General features: G+C 41.9%; 1 protein-coding gene across 1 annotated transcript in view; it reads right to left on the reverse strand.

Moving 5' to 3' along the window:
* Positions 1-22,515, reverse strand: part of CISD2 (CDGSH iron sulfur domain 2) — a 72,559-nt gene that overhangs the window by 26,978 nt on the left and 23,066 nt on the right. Inside the window, exon 2 of the mRNA XM_069230203.1 lies at positions 8,979-9,193. Coding sequence (XP_069086304.1) covers positions 8,979-9,193 — 215 coding nt within the window. The remainder of the gene's footprint in view (positions 1-8,978; positions 9,194-22,515) is intronic.

Consider the following 22,515-nt stretch of genomic DNA (forward strand, 5'->3'; position numbering starts at 1 on the left):
CTGTCCGGCCCATGCACCATTATATGGGACTTTCCAAAGTTGGTTGTCATGTCAAGGATGCCCATAAGTGCTACAAATGATTCAACCAGGGTTCGCAATTCACCGGGTGTTCTGGCCATTAACACTGTGTCGTTGGCATATAATGCCAGAGTGGAGGAATTAGCTACATTGGGGAAATCCCTAGCAGAGATGGATAAATGGGTGCTAAGGCCAATGATGTAAATAATAAAAAGCAGGGGTGCTAGGACGCACCCCACTAACTAGTGGAAAAACATTGGAGAATTCCCCTACCCATCCATAGCACAGACTGCCCTCAGGTTTTCATGCAGGGAGTGCAAGAAATTAACAAGGGGGACATCCACCCCCAAGTTAAATAAAATCATCCACAACTTGCTTCTGTTTAAGCGGTCAAAGGCTGAGGACACATCCATAAATGCCACATACAGTGGGCAGCACCTGGTGATGGTATACTTACTCACAATTGAGTACAAGTTCAGGCGCTGCTTGACTGTACCTAGCCCGGGGTAGAAGCCTTAGTGACAGGGACACAAGATGTTATTATCATTAGCTCCGATCTCGAGGCAAAATGACCCTTCCCGGAAACTTTACAGAGCTATGAATAGGAGTTATTGGCCTGAAGCATTTGGGGGACCCTCTCCCACCCTTTTTTTAAAGATTGGTACTCTGGTGGAGAGGGGCCAAGACTCTAGAACAGAGAGTTGTTAGATATCTTGGTAAGCAGGGAGCCCCCCAGGTCGAGTTTGCATTTAAATAAATCGCAGGGGATCCTATCAGGACCTGAAGCTTTTTCACTTGGACTGGGTCTAATTGCATCCTGTACTTCCTGAAGGGAGACCTGGGGAGGGGAGAAATAGGCTAGGTGTTCCCAAAGCCTACCATTGAATGCCTTTAATTTGGCCAGATAATAGATGGAGGTAAAGTGCTTGACACTCCTGAGTGTGTATTAAACCAACAATGGCCACACACCAAACCATTATTGACTCTTTTCTTGCCACAGCAGTTGGTGTCATCTCTAAAGAAATAGACCTGGAGGAGAGACGTTGGTCTCTGGGTCTGGTTGGTTCAGCCGCCGTCCCAGGAACAGAGAAAGCTGTTGGCGCCGAGTAGCTAGCAGATTTGGAAGACCTGGAGGGGCCCATCCCAATTTTGGTTCAGGAGGTGTCTTCTCCTGGGGTTTCCTCCTTTCGGCTCACTGAGGCTCTTTTGGCTACTGCTCCCTCTTCGCTTGTTCGCTCCCCAGCAGCCAAGCGCAAGAGCCGGAGGGTCGCTGATGCTCCCTCCAACCTGACTGGCTCCCCGGGTACGACAGATCCTCTACTCAGCATTCTTGCTGGGTCTTGCACTAACTCAAGGCTACTATCAAGGATTTCTTTACACCTCTGTGGGAGAAATTGGAGGCAGAAGTTGTTTAGCCTCATGCCAGAATCAGCAGACGTTTGTCGTAATGGAACATTCCTCTTCGTCACCGGCCCTGCTAAATTTCCATCAAACCTGGGGATAATCTGCCTTTGCCCTCTGATCATCCAGGTCCCGTGTCAGTTGCCCACGGCTCGCCTACCTACTTCCTTTATTGCCTCAGCCAGTGAAGAACGTGGCTCCGTTTTTTTTGCATCTAGTGGGTGTCCTCCTCTGGAGGCTCATGTGTCTGGCCCTGCACCCTTTTTGCTACCAGTCACCAACCTTTGTCTGCTTGCTGCCCGTACACTAGAGTTCTGGCTGGTGTCCCTCCGCTGCCAGATTCTGATCAGGAGGTCACTGGCCAGCTTTGTGACAAGGTGTGCTATTGGCTTGCAAGCCACTCTAGATTCAATGTCCAGGACCGCAAGAATATTTTGATGGTGCGTGGCGTGGCCTGGACCTAACACTAAGGTTCTTCAAGGGGACTCTCTTATAATAAACTGTAGGTATCTAGATACTGCAAAAAAAAAAAGAACAAAAAAAAAAAGGTTCCTTCAGGTCCCAGAGATGAATCGCGCCCAAGCACATTAAAATCGTAAGCCTTGGTTTCATTTACAGACCTTTGCTCCTGGCCCATAATCCCCCTCAACCTTTGGGCATTGCTGGCAATAGTTCTTCCGATGACAGCCACATTCTCTGTAAGAACTTGTTTGTGCTATCAATGGTCTCAATGGCACAAGGCACCCACAAGGAGCTCAAGCAGGGAAATAGACTCCGGACAACCCATTCTAGCTGGGTTGGGGAGGTTTGCTGTATGCCATAGGCTATTTGTTCCATCCAGGGCTCCTCTAAAGGGTGCAAACTTAATCTCGAAGGTTCCCTTTAAGGCATCATGTACACAGCTATCTCTAATACCCACCAATAGGACTACAGAATATTCCGTAGAGGGTGCAGCCCTAGAAAAGAGGCAAGAGCTAGCAGGGGCAAATCCTGGTGATTTGTTTTTCCTTATCAGCTGGAATGTGGCTGAGCTAAAATATAAAATTACCAATCCTGATTGGGTAGCTTGTATTGATAAATATGGTCTTGTAGTTATTCAAGAGACCTCAGTTACCTCTTCCATCACATGCAAGAGTTTCTCCTGTTATTCGACTTCGGCAGTGGCTTCCCCCTCACGTGAGGGCTAGCCATATGGGTTAAGTTAAACCTTAGGACAGAGGTTTCAGCTGGAGATGCAACCAGCCAATCTTTGCAAGCTCCGTTTTTTAGGATATTCATAGTTCCTTTTGTGTTTATTTGGTAAACCATTATAATAATGATTTTTTTTAAGCTGTTATTGCTATCTGTTTGAGAAACTATTCACATTTGTCATGGGTCTGAAGGCACTAGAGGCGGGGTGTGCACTGCGACCATGGCTTTTGCTATGTGGGGGTTTAATGCTAAAACTGGGGATGGGCCTGGGAACGGGTCAACGGAGCAAGGCTGTGTGAGTTCAACTGATGTTTGCTCATCTCAGGATGCCTGGGGGCTAGAGCTGAGGCAGGGGTGTGGAATTTATTAAAATATCTACTTGTCCAGGGGACAGGTTGCTTCTCAAATCTACTTGTCCTGTAAAAGGATCTACTTGTCCCTTTGGTGCCATGTAGTGTGGCGACAAATTATGGCAGCAATTAATAGCCTCTCTGATTATGCCAGGGCTACTACCATAGTAGGGCTTGAATACTTGGAATTTCAATCCCCACTGTAGCAGATCTGCATACTGGGGCTGGAGGAAGCAGAAAGCAATAGTTCCAGGGCTGGAATGCCTTTGAGTCTGCAAACCTACTAACCTGCATGTTTTAAAGATGTTTACCAGCTTCTCTCTAATATTTTCCCATAATAAGAAAGGTTGGACATTTACTCCTGACAATGGCAGAATTATAACTTCTTCCAGGGTTGGGAAGAAAGTGCTGGAGGGAAAATGAACTTGCAAATGCTCAATAGATTTTCACATGAGCAAATCTACACATCGTATTTACCCACACTAAAATACAGTTCACAAATATTTTATAGGGGTACAACATATACCATGGGTGCACTTTTGTGACTTTCTTTAAGAATTTGGGGCCACAAGTAGGTAGGTTCAGATTTGTGACCTGCAAATTGCGAGTCGCAAATCCAAATGTAGGATGGTGTCCTTGACACCATCTGTGATTCGCAAGGGCTTCGCAAATGCCCACATCATGAATAATCATGAGGTGGGTCGCAATTTGCGACCCCCTCACGAATGGTGGCCTGCTGGAGACAGCAGACCACCATGTCTGTGACTGCTTTTCAATAAAGCAGTTTTTTGGGGTTTTTTTTGTAATGCAGCCCGTTTTCCTTAAAGGAAAACGAGATGCATAACAAAAACGAAAAATTAAACATTTTCGTTTCATTTTTTCAGAGCCGGCAGTGGTCCGCAGGACCACTGCTTGCTCTGAAAAAATGTTTACAGTGACATTCACAATGGGAAAGGGGTCCCATAGGGATCCCTTCCCTTTTGCGAAAGTGTTAGCACCCATTTGAAATGGGTGCAAACTGCGATTGGTGTGCACTCGCATTCGCGGTCACAAAACAATCCTACATTGCACTGCGAGTTGCAATTAGGAAGGGAACACCCCTTACTAATTGCGAGTCGCAAACCCGTTTTGTGATTCGGTAACCAGGTTACTGAATCGCAAAACTGGGTTTGTGCATCGCAATGTGCTTTTTGCACGTCGCAAACAGCGAAAGTCGCTGTTTGCGACATGCAAAAAGCTACCTACATGTGGGTCTTGGTCCCTAATTAGGTCTGGTGTTAACAAAGACATTTTGTTTTTATTAAACTTCTATTTCTCTCTCTTTCGGCTGGCTTTACTGTGAGTGATCGCATTCTGCTCTTCCACAAGGAGCATATTGCCACACAAAGTAGTTTTGTTCAGTGTCAGGAACTACAGTGGCAATCAGTGACGTAACGAAACTGGAGGGTGCCCCTTTGCAAAGAACATGGAGGAGCCCCCTCTCCAGACTCACTCAGGGCAGGTGCTGTGCTGACGGGGCCCCCTGGAGGGCGGCTGCGGGGCCTTTGTTATGCCGCTGGTGGCAACGCGTGCTTTAAGAGTTCAAAAACTTTTTTGGGGGGGGGTTTGCCAATGTTTGTTACAATGTTGAGGGCCTGGTAGCTCCCACAACAATAAAGTGTTACAAAAGCCATGTCAAAACAAGACACGCATTGATGAAACTAAAAGACTTATAAAAATATGTCAGATCAGTTGGCTTTGTCAGTGTTTGTTTATTTTCATGCTTCCCATAATCGTGTTGAAAATGGTTACACTGATTTTCCATTAGAAATATTTTTGGGAAATACTAGCATGCATCAACACATTTTACTAAATGACACTTCATTTGCATATAATCAAAGAGCATTCTGGGAGCATTATACTTAGCCTCTTAGCCTAAACTTTTCAAACATGTGTGTACACGTTTTTGTTTTTTTGTACTGGAACCAACGTCAGTAGTGAAGTGTGACCTTAAAACATTTATTTACAGCACGCACCCTAATAATGTAGGCTTTCAAATAATGAACCATAAATACAAGTTCGAACAGCATTATCTTTTGGAAACACATTACCTCAACTGCAGAGAGTTCAACTCTCTGTAAACAGGCAGCCAAAGGGTTTGTGCTGCAGGGGGTTGGGCCTACTTGTCCCAAGGACAAAGTAAACATAAAAACTTGTTGCCCTTGACCCCAAACAAGATGTCCCGGGCGTCGGGCGATAGGAATTCCACATCCCTGTGAGGAGATCTATTGCCATGTTAGACTTGGTAAACGTTAGAATATTTTCAGGGTGCTGGGCCTAACAAACCGACATGAGGGGGATGGTCAGTTAAAGATGATATATTTGCCTCCAAGAAACTGCTGCAGTTGCTAGAGGGTGTGGTTGTTGAATCCCAGTGGGGTGACCATAACAGTCTTTCGATTGCTGGGGCCTTCCGGTTGCACAGAGATAACCCACCCCTATTGTATGATTGAATTAATAAACATTCTAGGGATGGACTCAATGTAGTTTGGCATCTCAAAGATCCTAATGCCACTCTAGGCATCTTACTCAAAAAGCACGTGCCTGTTTGTTTTTTTGGCTGCTTAAGTGATGACTAAGGGGAAGCGTTTTTTGCCTGTTACAGGCTTTTATGCATCAACATTAAGAGTCACCTGTGTAAACCAGCTGTTCCCGAGCCAGAGCACTCACGCTGGTTTGATGCTAGCTGTTCAGTGGCTTTACCACTGTCTGAGGAAGGTGTTGTCAGGGGCCCCCAGAGACTAAAATAGAGCTGTTATACATCTTTGGATCCCTTCAGTAAGGTGTTAACACTAGTTAATGCATCCAAAGCCTTTCTGCTGCCTCGCAGTTCCTTTTTTTGAAAGTTGCTTCTGAGTGTTATATTCTTAGTCAGACTCTCTAAGCGGTACCCACCAGATCAGGTTCTTCACTTTGTTTTTCATATTTCCCTTAGGTCCTTTAACCATTCCCAAACCTGATCTGCCATTATAAAAATGTGTACTTTGTCCTTGAGTAAGACCTTTCATTTTCCTGGGAAGAACATCAAATATTTTAAAATTCTGCCTCTGCATTTTTCCTTCAAAGTCCCAAATGATCACTGTAACCTTTGGACTTCTTGTGTATATTCATGGAACCTCGTGAATTTGGCAAAAGTCAAAGTCCATGCTGCGTGTAAAATCACATCTCTGTCTGTGAAGTTAAGGATGTGGCACCAGGGCTTTGTGCATTTTCTTGATGGGAATCCCTTAGATGTCAAGTTTTAACAGTCCAATCCTCTAAGAACAGTTCCATGCATTCTGGTTTCACTTTTTCAGGGAGGCACACGATTCCAATATCAGTTCAGTGCATGTTCCAGCAGCATCTTCCGCTCTTTCGTCCAGGACTTTGGTTCTGTGTGTAGTTCTCTATTTTCTTCAGGCAGGTTCCTACTATGTGTCCAGTATCACTGGCCAATATTTCTACCTGTTTGACTTTATCAGTGACATTTCTGAGGTCAGCATGTAAAAGACTGAGATCAACCGTTGCCGAGTCCACCTTGCCCTTCAAGGAGGTTTGTCATGTACTACCTTAATAACATCTGTAAGCGGGGCTCAGTAGGACTCTGTACCGACCCTCCAGTCCTGCAGATGCTTGGTGAGCAACGTCGCATATTTATCTAGATTTGTTTAGGTCATTTACTTTGACCTTTTGTCTTTTACCATTTTGCTGTTCTATGTCTTTCGTAATCGTCTGAGGTCCAAGTGTCTAGTGCAAACTCAGTCTATAGTATTACACCGGAAATTGTGCATGCATCATTTTCAGTAGTCCTTTATGGTTGTGTGCCCCTACCAATTTGTTTTCTCAACCTAATGCAGCATGTACAGTTTATCTATTACGAGCTTAAACAGTCTCAGTAAACCAGGCCATACCTCTTTATTCCATTAGCACAGAGACTGTCACCAAAAAAAAAAAGCAATGCAGACACCTTTTCTTTGTCTCCCAACAACACTTCTTGCCCTCACCATTCACACTTCACCGCCAGATACCTCCAACTTTTTATTAGCAGAATAATTGCGTGGGGGGGTGGGGGGGTGGAGTGGCTAGGGAGGGATTACATGACATTGAGATATAGATATATGTCACCTAGAGAAGGACGCAGTTTTGACCTGCATATTTATTAACTATAAGTGTTAATATTAAGTATCCATCTAGTGTTGAATATTCTCTTTTAAAACCTATTTGGAATTTGGATAGAATTTCTGCATTTTTCACCCCTTTTTCTAACCTTCTTAGGAGAGGTTTAGAAAAAAAACTTGCCCGAGACATCAGACATCTAGCCTTAGCCCAATCGTTTTTCTGGGAGCGATCGGTTACCTTTCTTGTAGATGGGGATTGTGTACTCCTTCTCCAAGAGTCTGGGACAGTATTGTTGTTCATTAGGTCTAGTAGAGATGCACATAGATTAGGTTGTAATTGTAATATTTTTTAAGATATTCCATTGTGGCCCGGACTGCGGGAGGAATTTATGGATCTTATATAGCCTTCAAGTTCCTTTATGTTGGGATAATAACATTTTCTATGTCTTTATCTGTGACTTTACCTAGTAGTTCTTTGTCTGCCTTTATTTCTGGAACTTCATACAGCTGCATATGCACGGAGTACTCGTCATTTAGTTTATACATATGTGAGATACAAGTAATACAGTCTTTTTCATTCACTAGTGGGGCAGTTCCACCCAAGGAATTTCCAAATGAATACCTGACATCTGCCAAACGCTAATCAAGGCCACAGTGTCTACACTGAAATAACCAAGACACAGAGGCCCCCACTATGTACTGGCATTCGCTAAAATACAGCCGTAAGCATAGATATTAAAGGATGCTATTATCGCAATGCTCACGAGTACCAAAAAAACTGGCAGGTATGTTCAATGTCTGGAACCTCTGTTCAACAGCAGATGTGAGCAGTGGTTAAATTTAAGAGCCAAGCATCATCAGGCCAAGCAGATCCTGCTCCTATGTCCTTAGGAGAGGAATGTTGAATTGGCATAAGATCAGCATCAAAAATGCATGTACCAGTTAAGCTATTGTAACAGGATGAGTGGGTGAACAGAGCCCTCCAGTACAGTACTGCAACTGCAACTCCTGCCTCAAAAAGAAATAAAACGAAGAGGCATTTTTTCTCAGCCTCACAAAAAGGAATGAATTAAAACAAGCATTAAGTAATGACAAAATCCCTTACGAAAAATAATATGGATAAGTGATCTTGGTGAGAGCCAATTGTCTGTAGAGAATTGTATGTCAAAGAACACTTACTTTAAAAAGCTACGAGGATTCAAACCCAGGTGTGCTTAGAGAAAGACTAATGGTAAGGGCAAATAAACAACAAGGAAGTGCGGAACATTTGAGATCTATGTTCCTTTGTTACTCTGTTCACAGAAGGCTGGGAAATATCCAGTAAGGTGACTCAGATGAATACCTAAAAAAACACTAAAGGAGCAAGTAGGACTTTTAGAGAGGTCAAGGACTAGTAACCAACATCCCAATGCATCCAGGGTTTGTAATAAACAGTTTTGATTGACACCCAAATGCCTGGCTTAACAATTTATTAGTTTAAAACCATTTATTTCCACAAGTATCTTTAAACAGTCATTCAATCTGCTGTTACCCCTTTAGTTTGACCATGGTGCACAATTGAACAAGGAATGGATTTGACATGTCATATATGCATAATACTTTAAAGTTGAGTGATTTACTTCCAATGTAAAGTTCAAGGATGAAAGGTAGGAGGCAGCAGGTCACTGAAGAGAGAAAAACACTTTCTCAGAGACACTAGTTTGGGAATTTCAATGACCAATCAATAGTCTTAATAGCACTTTTAACATGTGAGAAGCATGTAAGACATCACCAGTAACTTCCAAAATTGTCAAGATATTTTGCAAAGGCGCAATAGCCTCATGCTTCCGAAACTATGCTGTTTTCCCAGTTTCTTCCATCCCATGCAACCTACAAAGCTTACCGTCTTTGAGCGCCAACACCTGCAATAAACTGCCTTAGCGAGATGCAGATCCTCAATATTTATCTCATTCACTACTTTTGGGTTCTCCTTCTGGATCTTCAGATTAATCAGGCTGTCTTTCTGTCCTTTTTTCTTCATCAGGAATGGACGAATCGCAAGATATCCAAGCAGAGCCAAAACACCCAGGAACGGCAATAACCTCAGCCATTCTGAAACTGAATAAAGACAGTTGGTTTACATATCATAGAAAAAGCAAAGCATTTAAGGTATGCTGCTTAATCAAATGCTTGCTTTGAGGCCCATAGGTTTTCCCTGGCGATTAAATCCCATGTCATTCAAAGTAGCAATCAATGCAGGTAACTACTGATGTACTTTCACTAAGGTAGCCCATTAATGTATTAAAGATGTTAAATTCACATAAATCAAGTGCATGCGCACACACACACACACACACTCACCCACACACTTTCCTAAATACCCATCCAAAAACACAGATTTTATCTCATAGAGCTTTCACTTTGTGAATCCACGCTGCTGCGAATCCTGCAACCTTGTTAAACAATCATTTGCAATGCTATGGGTCTTGTGTTTGCTTCAGTTAAAGCTATTAGCGTTGTAAACTCCTAACCGGGCTTTTCTTGCCATATTAACTGAAAATGAAAAGCAAAACAGTTTCACATAAGCGAGCCAACAGCCACCACGAGCGCAAAGCAGGCACACAAAAGGAAACAGAAGTTCGATCACAGTGACACGTATTGGCAAAAATTGCAAGTATTGATTGAACTGGCAAAAGTGCAAGTATCCATGTAACAGGGTCAATGTCATGCAAAGCGCTCAACTACAGCCCAGCGAGCTTGCACTGCCTATGAAATAAAGAGAAAAAGTAGTACAGAAACCATAACAAAAACAAGGAACCTTGATGTTTTCAGTAGTTGGCCGGTGTGCTCGAGATGGGCTAAACAGCGAAAAGGCAGGACATATGCATGCCTTTCACTATTTAAATCAAGCAAATTTTAAAAGGCAAGCCCACGAACCAACCAAACTGATGGGTGTGACATGGGCGTGGTTAAAAGCCCACAGATAGATTACACCAGGGACAGAGCACTTTGCGTGCTCGACCCTAAAAAATGGACAATCAATTCAGGCCACTTGCCACTCACTGATATCCAACGCCTACGTGAGGAAAGGATCCACAATGTATAAAAAGTGGGTGCCAGTCTGCATTAAATACATCACAAATGACTGTAATATTATCCAATATTTAATATGAAGAGTGATTATGGAATGTCAACAACCCAGAGATAGCAACATAGTACCAAAAAAAGTAATGTTACTCAGCATATGTATTTTTATACATCATGTTTATTTTGGGGTAGTTAGCTGCACTTTGAAGAAAATGGGCATGGATAAGAAATAGAAAGTTTAGGTTTGGTTTACCGATCATTAAATAAAGTATTGATAAAGTAATAGTCGATGATTGTCAGTGGATTTATGCAATAGTGAGCTGCTCCACTGATGGTATAATTATGGATTTACCTTATTGCCATATAATTCTGCATCATTTGCATACAGCACCAAAAAGGTTGTCTCTAGCACAAAAGAAGGAAAATACTGCCAGAGAATGTGCTGCATAATTTGCGGTTTTTGCCTCATCCTTTAGATAACTTTGCCCCAAAATGTGGTCCTCCATGAGCCAAAATCCTAGTAGCTCTGACAATAGTGGATTTGAGGGAAGTCATTATGATGATGAATCCTATATTTCATTGGGAACCGTGAAGTATTTTCTATAGTTCATGGTTCCTTGTAAAATTTGGGTCTTTATATGAGTGAATTTTGTGAAATTAAAGCACCAAAAAGATGCAATATGGATATTTTTTACAAACTGATTTACTACATCAGACATTTGTATTTTTTCATTTGTAACAGCAAAAGACACAATGCAAGAGCAACACAAAAGGATGATGGACGGAATGCTGAACAATGCAAATATACAAGCCCAGTCACAGTTCTGGGTTTAATCCATCATTATTTTGCTCACCCTGCCACCCCAATTTGGACCTAGCCATTCTTAAATCAGTCTTGACCCTGTTCCCCATGGGAACAGTCCAGCCCGAACTGCCAGGCCATGTCCTCCCTAGACCAGAAACAAGCATCCTGGGACCGGTTTCAAGGTGTCACCCTTCATCAGCCAGGCTAGCTTGAATCCAGCGGCACAGTGAGCAAGGGACCTACATCTGGGCATACCTTTCCCACTTAGGACAACTTTAGCAACACAAAAGGATGATGGACGGGATGGTGAACAATGCCAACATTCACCCCCATTCCCAGATTTGGTTTAATCCACTGTTCTTTTGGTCACCATGCCACCCCAGTTTGGACCCAGTCATATGCAAATCAGTCTTGTCCCTGTTCCCCATGGGAATGGTCCAACCCGAACTGCCAGGCCAGGTCCTCCCTGGGCCGGAAACAAACATCCTAGGACCAGTTTCAGGTTATCACCCTTCATCAGTCAGGCTAGCTTGAAACCAGTGGCACAGTGAGCAAGGGGCACATCATCTGTTGTTTTTACAATGTAAGAGCAGGCACTTTCAATGTAAAGGTAGCAACAAACGCTATGTGTATAAAAGTCGTGAGTGCTGTGGACAACATTAGGAAAGAGATTTTCATAGACATGTTTGGGACAGTCAGGACATACTCCTAGAGCAGTGGAACCCAAAATAAGAATTCACAGAAAAGGAGTTGGGTGGGTAGAGCACTAACATCACAGAATAAATAATGGTATGTTTTAAGAAGATGTTCAACATAGGTTCAGGAGGGGACATGCCACATTTTCCATAAAATTAATGTAAGCTGAAATTAGTAACAGGGTGAATGGCTATCCTAAAACTGGCATGGATCCAGCTTGGATGGAATTAAGTTGTCCACTCTTGCACTGCTTCCGTCAAAACCATGACTATGTTTCTAAAGTATTTTGTTTGGACCCCTTCAGCAACCCAAGTGATAGCTTTGCTTGACCATATGTATCAATCATTGAGGACAAGCCATGCAGAACTAAGAGAATCGCTACCCAGTGATTGATCAAAGTTGAAGATACTCAAACAACCAATTAAGCACATTTGCTCCCCAACCTCGTATGAATGCTGATTGTTTTGTGATGTTCTTGCGACATTCAGAGTTGGGCTAAAGAAAGGATCCACAATCTTCTTATGAAGTCCCTGTCTTCAATAGAATTATCCGTTCAATAAGTATATTTTTGTCTCGTCTCAAAAAGGTTAATATATTAAATGCAAAACCTTATCTCACAGTACCAATCCGTCTTTCTTGCATATCGATCACAAGCATACTCTAAAATGGCCTCATTTTATATCACTACAGACCAATGTTGGCAGTACAGCGCAACTAGAATGTACTTGGACTGGATAAATGCAATTATTATATTATGAAGATCTTGCTCAACTAGCGTGAACAGCCTAAAAATTAAATTATCAGGACGGAGCAAGGATTGGAGCTGACTTCATGGCCCAAGCAGCACAGCTACATAATTATAGGCACATACACCTTGCACCTTTCATGAGGAAGAGAGGTCTGCAGCACCACAGCACTAGCATATGAACATACCCCAATTACTCACCCGAGAACTGGCAGGCAAAGAAAAAAGCTTTGGAATTCAATAGCTTTGTGTAGGGCAAATACCTCAACTACACAATCGGTGCATTCAGTGATATAATTACACATGACAAGAAAGCTTGGGACTTAACAGCAGAGTTTGCAATGGCAAATTGGAGTTATATTCACTGTTCCAGCTAATAAAGTATCATGTGATAAATAAAGTCACATAACTAGCTGCTGTCTTTAAGGTCAGTTAAGTGAGGTGTTGGGAGGGAGAGGAAGTGTGGAGTTTTATTACAAGGCCTGATGCCCATATTATGCTTAAAAACATTTTGTGCACTTATTAACAGCAACCAAGAGAAGAAAAACTATGTCACCTTGAAACTCTGGGGGGAAAAAACTACCAACATTACATCACAGTAGAACAACCAATAGGACATCGAACACAATCATAATTATCCTGACAAAGCAACAAATCCTCTTTCCTTGGTTCTTGAAGTCAATATAAGTACTCTGCTCGAAATTTTATTGTTCATTATTGTTTTGTAAATTGTTGACCAGATTATTATGGTTGGTTATTGTTATTATACTTTAGATTCTTACTAGGTGGTTTGCGACCACGCTCTTTTTTTTTTTCTTTTTCAAACGGTGCTTCATTGGAATGTTCAGTACAAAGTCTTTCTCACACTTCGGCGAGTATACTGTCATTTCTTTCGCCTCAGCACTTTGCCCAGGTTGCGTTACGCCACAGTTGCAGCCTTGTTTGAGCGCCATGCCTCGCTCGCAGCAGGCTGCTTGTGACCGATGAGGAATTCCCTTGGCTTACGGCCCCACCTCCTACCATGTCTCAGTTTCCAGTAAGCCCTCTCTCTTAAAGGCTCTTTCTATTTTCATTTTGGGTTTTAACCCTTTCAAACCCCTTTGTGAGTTTTCCTTCCCTTTGAGATCCTTTTTTAATAATTGAAAGCAACACAATATCTGAGGTTGAAGAATCCCAGACTATGAAGGACAATTTGAAATCCGTCATCAAGGAGACAGTTCAGCAAGTGGTTTCCATCTCTATGTTGGATGTCATCAAAGATACTGGAGGCTTCCATTTCCAAAGTTTTTCATGCTCCTCCTGAACTTCCTTCTAAAAAAAGGAAAGAACTGTGCAGCACCTCAGATTGTGTTGCCTAAAGGGTTTTCTCACAGAACTGATACTCCCACCCAAGACGTTTCTTTTTTGTGGTGCCCTTCCTCCCCCTTAAATATCACTAAGTTACAGGATACTGACAATGATGATGACATCTTGGGTGACGCTAATCCTAATTCTGATATAATTTCTCATTCTTCAAATGGGCCTCAGGAGAAAAGGCATACAAAGTCTACTTCTGATGGTGATGCTCCCCACCCAGTGTCCAACGATCTAGTGGATCATTTAGGTAAACCCATGTTTGACCCGGTATTAATTCATCACCCCAATTTCATTGAGTGGCTCCCACCTGAACATGTTTGAGATTGTGTTTCTTTTTATTTACGACATGCCTTAATAAATCTTCCAGAAATAAACTGAAATCTAAATGTCCCCATCCGTGCCTTCTCAATAAGTTTGCCACCACCCCTGTCATAGACATGCTAAATTTTCAGGGGTAGCTCCTCTGCTATGGCAGAGGAGTATCACCCCCCACCAGCAGCTGCAAAACTTATTATAAAACAATAATAAACTAGGTTTATTATTGTTTTATAGTAAAAGGGGCAGGGTCATGGGGCTGTGACTGGGACGCACCTTAGGCCGGCCAATCACACATGCACACTGGGCTCTCTCGAACCCAGCAACACAGGCATTGCGTTGATGGTTGGAGGCAGCAAGCAGAGACTTAAACTAGGTCTCAGAGCACCCTGGCTCGGCGCTACGTCCAATTCAAACGCTGCTTTCTGGCTGATATCCTTCAAGAGGTCAATCCTTCCACAGAGCCTCATTCAACCAAGGCTCCCAGCTGGAATATTACCAAGATTACAAATCCAATTTCTACCCGCACTGTCCCTGAGGATTCCGGAAAAGAGGATACAGAAACAAAGGAGATCATTACTCAGATAAGAATTTCCAATTTTGGCCTTCCTCCCATAGGAGGCAGATTGGCTCTTTGTCTAAATGCTTGGTTGATTGTAACATCAGATCCTTGGGTTACTCAGAACATTCATGGCTACTGTATAGATCTTTATCAGATCATCTGCCTAGCCCACTTCTGCTTAGAATCATCTGCCTAGCCCTCTTCATTTTTCACAGGAGCAGTTTCTTCAGGTTCAAGAAATTCAGTTGTTTCTTTCAAAACAAGCTATCGGACATACACCTTTCGATCCCTTGGGTTTCCTCAGCACCATCTTTTCCGTTCTGAAAACGAACAAAGAAAATATCGCCCAGTCAGCAATCTGAAGATTTACAACAACCTAGATATTTAGCCCCATTTCAAAATGGAGACCATTCTCCATCTCAGGGACATTTTCCTTCAGGACTATTGATTGGTACGTCTAGATCTTCAAGATGCTTACTTGACAGTTCCAGTTCCCCATCTTGCAAAAAATATCTTCAGTTTCAATGGGGCCAATCATTCTTCCTCTTCAAAACTCTACCTTTCGGCTTTCCTTCAGCCCGTTGGTGTTTTACCAAGATTTTCAAACCAGTGGTAGCCTTTCTCAGGGCTGAGGGAGTCAGACTCTTTCTATATACTGATGACTTTCTGATCATGGCACAAAGCAACAATTGCCTCCTTTCTCATTTACATTTGTATCAAGACCTTCTGTTAAGCCTAGGTTTCCTCCTAAATTTTCAAAAATCCTCTCTCATTCCTTTAAAACGCATGGAAGTAGAAAACAAAGTAAAACCGTCACTCCCCGTCACTGTCCCATTGTTTCCTCAGATTTCTGGCTCGGTTAGTGAGTCTTCTGGCTTCCTCCACTGAAGCCATTTTTCCCCGGTCCTCACCATTATCGGCTTTACAAAGACTGAAGATTTGCCATTGACGCAAAGGCTTGGCTTACTCAGACCCAACAGCCTTGGATTTAGAGTCCAGAGAAGAACTCCTCTGGTGGCTGAGTAACAATTTTCTCTGCCACCCCAGACCTTGTCTTAGGATCAGATGCAAGTCAGACAAGATGGGGTCCAAGATGTGGTCAACTGTCAACTGGTCTTTTCCGGAGTCATCCTTGCACATCAACTGTTTAGATTTGCTTGAAGGTTACTCTGCCATCCAGACATTTCTTTAAAAAAAAATTTAAAAACACAGGACAAAATGCACAATCCAACCATGGAGGGACAATTTGTCAGCGGTCAGATACATAAACCGTCTTGGAGGGACAAGGTCCAAGCCTCTGGCAACTGTTGCCAACGAGTCTTTGAGAATTTTGTCTACAAAGGAATATTTGTGTCAACGTGGAATATTTTCCAGGCAAACTGAAGATAGTAGCAGATTGGTTTTCAAGACATTTACAGGTTTCAAGCGATTGGAGGCTCCATCTTTCAGGATTCAATCATCTTTCTTTAATCTTCGGCACTATGTCAATATAACCCTTTGCCTCCCATCTCAATTCTCAACACCCTTTCTTAATTTCTCCTGTCATGGCCTCAGTCTCTTCTTTATGCCTTTCCACGTTCCTTTTCATTGCCACAGTCCTTCCACAAGTTTGCAGACAACAATCATCTCTAGTACTAATCACTCCTTTTTGGCAGACTCAACCTTGGTACCTAATACTGTTAGAACTAGGCTCGGACCTTCCGGTATGGATTCCTCCCTTTCTCGACTCGCTTCTCAACCCTCAGGGTCTTTATCACAACCTCATTCTAGAAGGCTTCCTTTCCCTCATCAAATGGAGGATTTCGGGGATTCCTGGAGAACCCCAGGAATTTTGATGGTACTTATTCAGCTTATTCAACAATCCTGGTCCTCTGGCACAGCAAAGGTCTACAAGTCAGCCTGGCTGGTCTTGTGTAGCTGGTGTTTGGACAGGGATTTAGATCCCCTTTCAGCAAATGTAACCTTGGTGGTTAATTTCCTAGCTTCTTTGACTTTACAAGGGAAAGCCTACTGTACCATTAATACCTCTAGATCTGTGATTTCTGCAGAACACGTCAGAATGGATGGAAGATCTATTGGTGAACATCCTTTAGTCTGTTGTCTGTAAAGGGAGTCTGTTTTGCTAAACCTTCTGTTTCCCAGTGCAATGTTATGTAGGATGTTAATTCGGTTTTATGACTGTTTATTTCATGGTCTGACAATGCTGATCTTTCTCTCAAACATTTATCTGCAAAGTTAACTAGGCTTTTGTGTTTGATTTCATTCAAACGTGTTTCTAATGCGAAAGCACTAGTTGTGTCTTCTTTTCATTACTCTTCCCTAGGCGTTTATTTTCAGGTTAATTGACACCCTAAAATTAACTCAAGGTCAATACATTATCCTTTTTCAGATCACAAACTGCAGATCTGAACACCATCCATTTCCCAGCGTCTCATTTGCTTTCAGAAAGCCTATAACCGTGTCTCCGCTCCTACCCTGGCCCTCTGGGTTAGACGGATCACGTATTTGGCTGGTATTAATACTGATTACTTTGCCGCCCATTTAGCCAGAGAGGCTACGGCATTTAGGGGTTTCTGGGTGAGTGCGGTTCACATGATATTCTCAGATCTGCAGATGGGGTAAACATTAATATGTTCAGAACTTTTAACTGTAAACCAAATGCTCATCCGTCAGAATCTGTAATAACACTGCTTTGAACAAGAATATGAGCCTCCGGTCTTGTAATAAACTTGAAATTTTCCTAGCCTTGGTGTCAGAAAGGCTAGATTTTATTAAAGACACAGACGTGAGTATTATCCCACCACTGTTTTATTAACCCTCCCTGGTTTTATTTTTCTGCAGTTCCAGTGCCTTCAATCAGTACTGCTAGATCAACTTAACTCGATCAGAGCCTCTCCTCCTTGGGATTTCTCCTTACAGATTTGCATTCCTACATCAGACCTTTGGAATATGCTTCCTTTCACTGGCCTTTCACAGAGCAAAAGTGTGTAGGTACGAAAGAAGGAGTTTTATGATTGTGCGCCCTCCATATCAGAGCAGACTATATGTGGTAAAGAACCCTATGGCTATTGACAAGAGATCCTGGGCTTTGTGGGGGTGGGTCAGACTGTTATGTGCATTTCTACTGAGGCCACCTGTGATGCCGACAATATCTGGGCTGCTATCAAGGTATAGGAAGGCGAAGTGGAGTGCAAGACTGACACAGAAGGGACCAACTCAGGCCAAAGGCCCTCACACAGAAGGAATATCTGAGGTGGGTAGAGAGAAGGCTTAGCTTCCCAATTAACTTAGCAATCCTAGAGACTAACACCAGATAATGCTACATGTTTATTTAAAAAGAAGATATAAAAAAGTTGTTAAAGTTCACAAATTGCAATGTACTGCCAGTACGCAATATACACTTGCAATATTCGGCAAAAAGTGCACCAAAAAGATATCTGTAGTCCTTATGCTTGTCATTTCATCAAATACTTATTTCAAGTTTCTAAAACATATTTTCAGCCAATACATTCCATTTGACTTCGAGGGAATGTCTTCATTGCTGAGATAAAAATGTAACAAAAAAATACAGTAAACCTCAATAAAAACAGATTGTGTTGTGTAAAATATAAGGCTTGTTACAATGTTTCTAGAACACAGTAAAAAGACTGAAGGTCATCATGTGATGTATGCACCTTAAGCAAAATGTAAGTCTTCAAATATTTTGAAACATATCATATTCTTACAAATATTGTAATGTGGCACTCATTCCGGAGAGTAATGATATATCCATGTAGAGCCCCATATGCTATGTATCTTCCATAATCACATTTATAGGGGCACCTGTACTGCATGTCTGTATGATATTTACGGTGCATATCAATATACAAACATTTGACGTCTACTGCAATTATTTCATTGTAGGGCACAGTGTGCTTCATGTGTGTGTTCGATATGTTGAAGGAAAAACCAGTGAGAGTGGTTATTAATTTGCCTTAGCTGCTATTTTGAAAATTACCAAAAAGTGTTTAAAGAGGAAGCAAATCCTCCGAGGACTATGTGGCGAGCCAAATGACAAACATAGACTTGGGAAAACCGAAATTAGGCAAATCACTCAGAAGCAGGGAGAAATAGCTAGTCCCTGAATGCAATCACTGGGTAGGAGCCAACTTCAAGATGGAGAATGGGATAAAAGCACCAAAGTACATGGTGGGGGTGGTGGGGAGGGTAGAAGTGTTGGCATGTTTGACTGAGATACAGCGAATGCTTTTAGGGATGTGCAGAGTTAAACAAAAGATTATGGAAAGAGCACTCTTCTCCTGTTTTTCTACAGCAATTCACTTACTGGTGCTACCTTTTGTTATAAGTAAGTGCATTGGACAACAAAAAATATGTAACTGCTTTCAGAGATGTGATACTCGACGTGAGTGAAACATCAGGGTTAGGAGTAAGTTTGTCCTGTTGGATGTGACAACTGTATATTGCCATAGAAGTAATAGCTGCACTCTGAAAAACCCAAAGTGTCACTTCTTTGAGGGGGTATTCAAGGTGTGTCCCCACAATGCTAAAACATTCTAGAAACAAGGAATGAAATCTCTGTACAATACTAGATCTAAATTTTACCAGGGCAGCTCATGGGGCTAAGTCAATAGTGTTGCCTTTCAACACCAAAAGGAGTATTCTTTGCTCTTTCTTACTGACAGCTTAACCTAGAAATTCCAAAACACCCAACATCTAAGACCCAATAGCCAGGCTCTAACACTTAACACAGAACTTTGGGCACATGTTAAAGTCCTCTCAAGTATGTAATGAGACCTGCAGATGGCAGCCGGCGGTGCACTATGTTAGTGATTATCCATTGTTTTTGTGTGTGTTGCGAGGGGGGGTGCAATACAGTGGTAAACCCACACATGGACAATTCCAAATTCCAGCCCGCACACATATCTACTACAAGTGTACTGACAAGGCTAACATGTCAGTATGGCATTGAGGATATCTGAAGGGCTAGGAATTCCCAAGGCAGGTGACTTCACTTTTTATTCATTGGTACGTAACGCCTCATCTAGGTTAGACTATTGGCCATTATCAAAAGTGTATGCAGTTGGTGGTAACAGTTAAGGTACTGGCACATACACTGTCAGATCATTCCTCAGTATTCCTAAAATGCATGCCCCCCGATCTTGCTTCCAGAGTTCAATCATAGAGATTCCTATTTGAAGTACTCCTGGACTTGTCTTCAGGACAGAAATTACAACGGCTATTGTCAGTTTTGGGGCATTAATACAGTCAGTGGATAGATCTGTCTTGGTATATAAGGCCTTCCAGACTTACATTAGAGGAATGAGTATTTTTAAACAGGCCAGATTGTTTAAAGCTCTGTGGGGTACACAAAAAAACTTACAAAAAAAGTTGTCAAATGGTAGATACGCGGGGAGGAAATTAAGTACCAACACAACTGTGACAGGGTAAGCCTCACCAAAATAAAAACTTTGATTGACAATTATTGTGATGTGGCTTAATAGGAGGCCAGACTTCTAGGCAAGTATGCTCTGAGCAGAACACTAGTTAAGCTTGCAAGCCCAGTGTGGCAGACACAGAATACTAGAGTTTGGAAAAGCCAATGGCAGGCGTGCCTGCTCAGATGAAGAAATTCTGTCTATGTCCAGTTGATTCAATGCAAACTGTACAGACAGCAAGCAGTTCATGGCATGGGAAAATGGACAGACTATCTACATGGAGCCATCATGTAGTGGCTAAAGATTTGGGACAGTGCAATTCTCTGTTCCCCTGACGGAATATGAAATAAGTGTGGTTATTCATAACGTGGCTCAGGGCACACATATACTGACACATACTGACATTGCATTTACTCAAAATGTATAAAGAAACTAGGCAAAAGGGCATTTTGCCTCCTACATTACAAATCCTTCATAACCCTTGTAAGCCTCCATCACAGTACCTTATATTTGCCCCTTTCCCTCATCAATCTCGACAATAAAATACTATCTAAGATCATGGCTGAATGTCTATTACCACTTATGAGAGGGTTCATAATGCCAGGCCAAACTAGTTTTATTCAGAGGCGAATGATGATGTATGCGCTTCGCTTTGATGCACCAGGCTGACTCAGACTTGCCAGAAGATGCAATTTTTCTTTATCCTAAAAACAAGTCAACTTATCTTACTATGTGGCTCACACGCAACATGTGAAACTATGGTATGGAGAAGGGTAAGCCATGTTCTACAGCAAGAAGAAATAGAAGAATCTATTCTATTGGTCACCAGACTAAATGGCTGATGAACCTGTAGACTGTGCTATTTGGGCTTTGACATTGTGTATGCCCTTATCATCCCATAAAATGTAACTCTGTAATTCTGGATACAAACAAACCCAAGGCCATGGCGCAGTTGGACAAACTTGGACTTGAGTATTGGTCAACTGTATCAATATGGGGAATTCATATCGATACAGGACTTTAAAATCTGGGTGACGAGTCTAACTTGGCTCCATTTCTGTATTTCAGGGTTTTGCATACCTTCACATCAGATAGTCATTGGCATCTGGATGAATTAAGGCTGTTCAACATTCTGTCAAAGAATATCTCAACATAGGAGATGGGCAGAGGAGTGTCCATAATGTACACAAGATGTAATGACAGCATGGTGGGTGCTATTGGACTGGCCATTTACCTTATAATATGAGAGAAAACCACAGAGGACAATATTACTGAAGAACAATGGTTATAACTGTTGCGAGCAAACTGGAACCATATCTTTAAGTAGCAAGCAAGATCTATTGCATTTTAAATTGCTATGCTAAATGTATTGCATACCTGCTTCACTCAATATAATGGGTCTAAGATAAGATAAATGTCCTAGATGTGTGGGCAGAGGAGCTGAATTCATTCATTTGACGTAGCACTGCCCAAACAGTATGGAATATTGGACAGAAATAATTAAAGTTTAGGGGTGTGGAATGCCTGAACCCGACACCCAGGACATATTATTTGGGGTCAAGGATATCAAGTTTTCAGGTTTATTTTGTTCCTGGGACAAGTAAGCTTAACCCCCTGCAACACAAGCCCTTTGGCTGCCAATTCACAGTACCACATTACAGAGCATAGAAAGAAACTGTCTACAGCTGAGGTAATATTTGTGTCCATATTTTAATGCTGTTCGAACTTTATTTATGGTATATTAATAGAAAGCCTTTATTTGTTAGGGTGAGAGTTCTAAATAACTGTAAGCTCGGACTGCACTACTGAAATTGGTTCCAGTACAAAAAAAAAAATTATGCACACGTTTGCTAAGTTTACAAATATGAGGCTACGTATGATGCTCCCAGAATGCTCTCTGATTAAATGCAAATATCTGTAGAAGCTTGAAAGAAAGATTGAGGTTTTTTCTGCTTTCATAATAAAAATGATCACAAAAATGCAATTAGGAAAACAATGTTTTGCTAAACTACTGTGAAATTTTAGGTACCATTTCTTTGAAGCAAAATTTAGTCAAATGTGTTCATGCATGCCTGTATTACAAAAAATATTTATGATGGAAAGTCAGTGTAACCACTGTCAACAAGAATATAGGAAACATGAATATAAACAAGCACTGGCAAACCCAATGAGTCCAACATTCTTGGTAAGCCTTTTTGGTTTTGTCAATGCAGGTCTTATTTTCACATTGGTTTTGTAAAACTTTATTATTGTAGAAGCCTCTGGGCCCTCACCGCTGTAACAAATAGTATCAAAAGGCAAAAACATTTTTTGGTCACAAATAACACAAACTGCCACAGTAGTTCCTGGCACTGAACAAAGCTACTTTGTGTGCTGATATGCTTCTTGTGAAAGACCAGATTTTGATCACTGTAATGTAATGTAACAGAGATTTGTAGA

Source organism: Pleurodeles waltl, chromosome 1_1 (genome assembly GCF_031143425.1).
Source record: "Pleurodeles waltl isolate 20211129_DDA chromosome 1_1, aPleWal1.hap1.20221129, whole genome shotgun sequence".
Lineage (NCBI taxonomy): Eukaryota > Metazoa > Chordata > Amphibia > Caudata > Salamandridae > Pleurodeles > Pleurodeles waltl.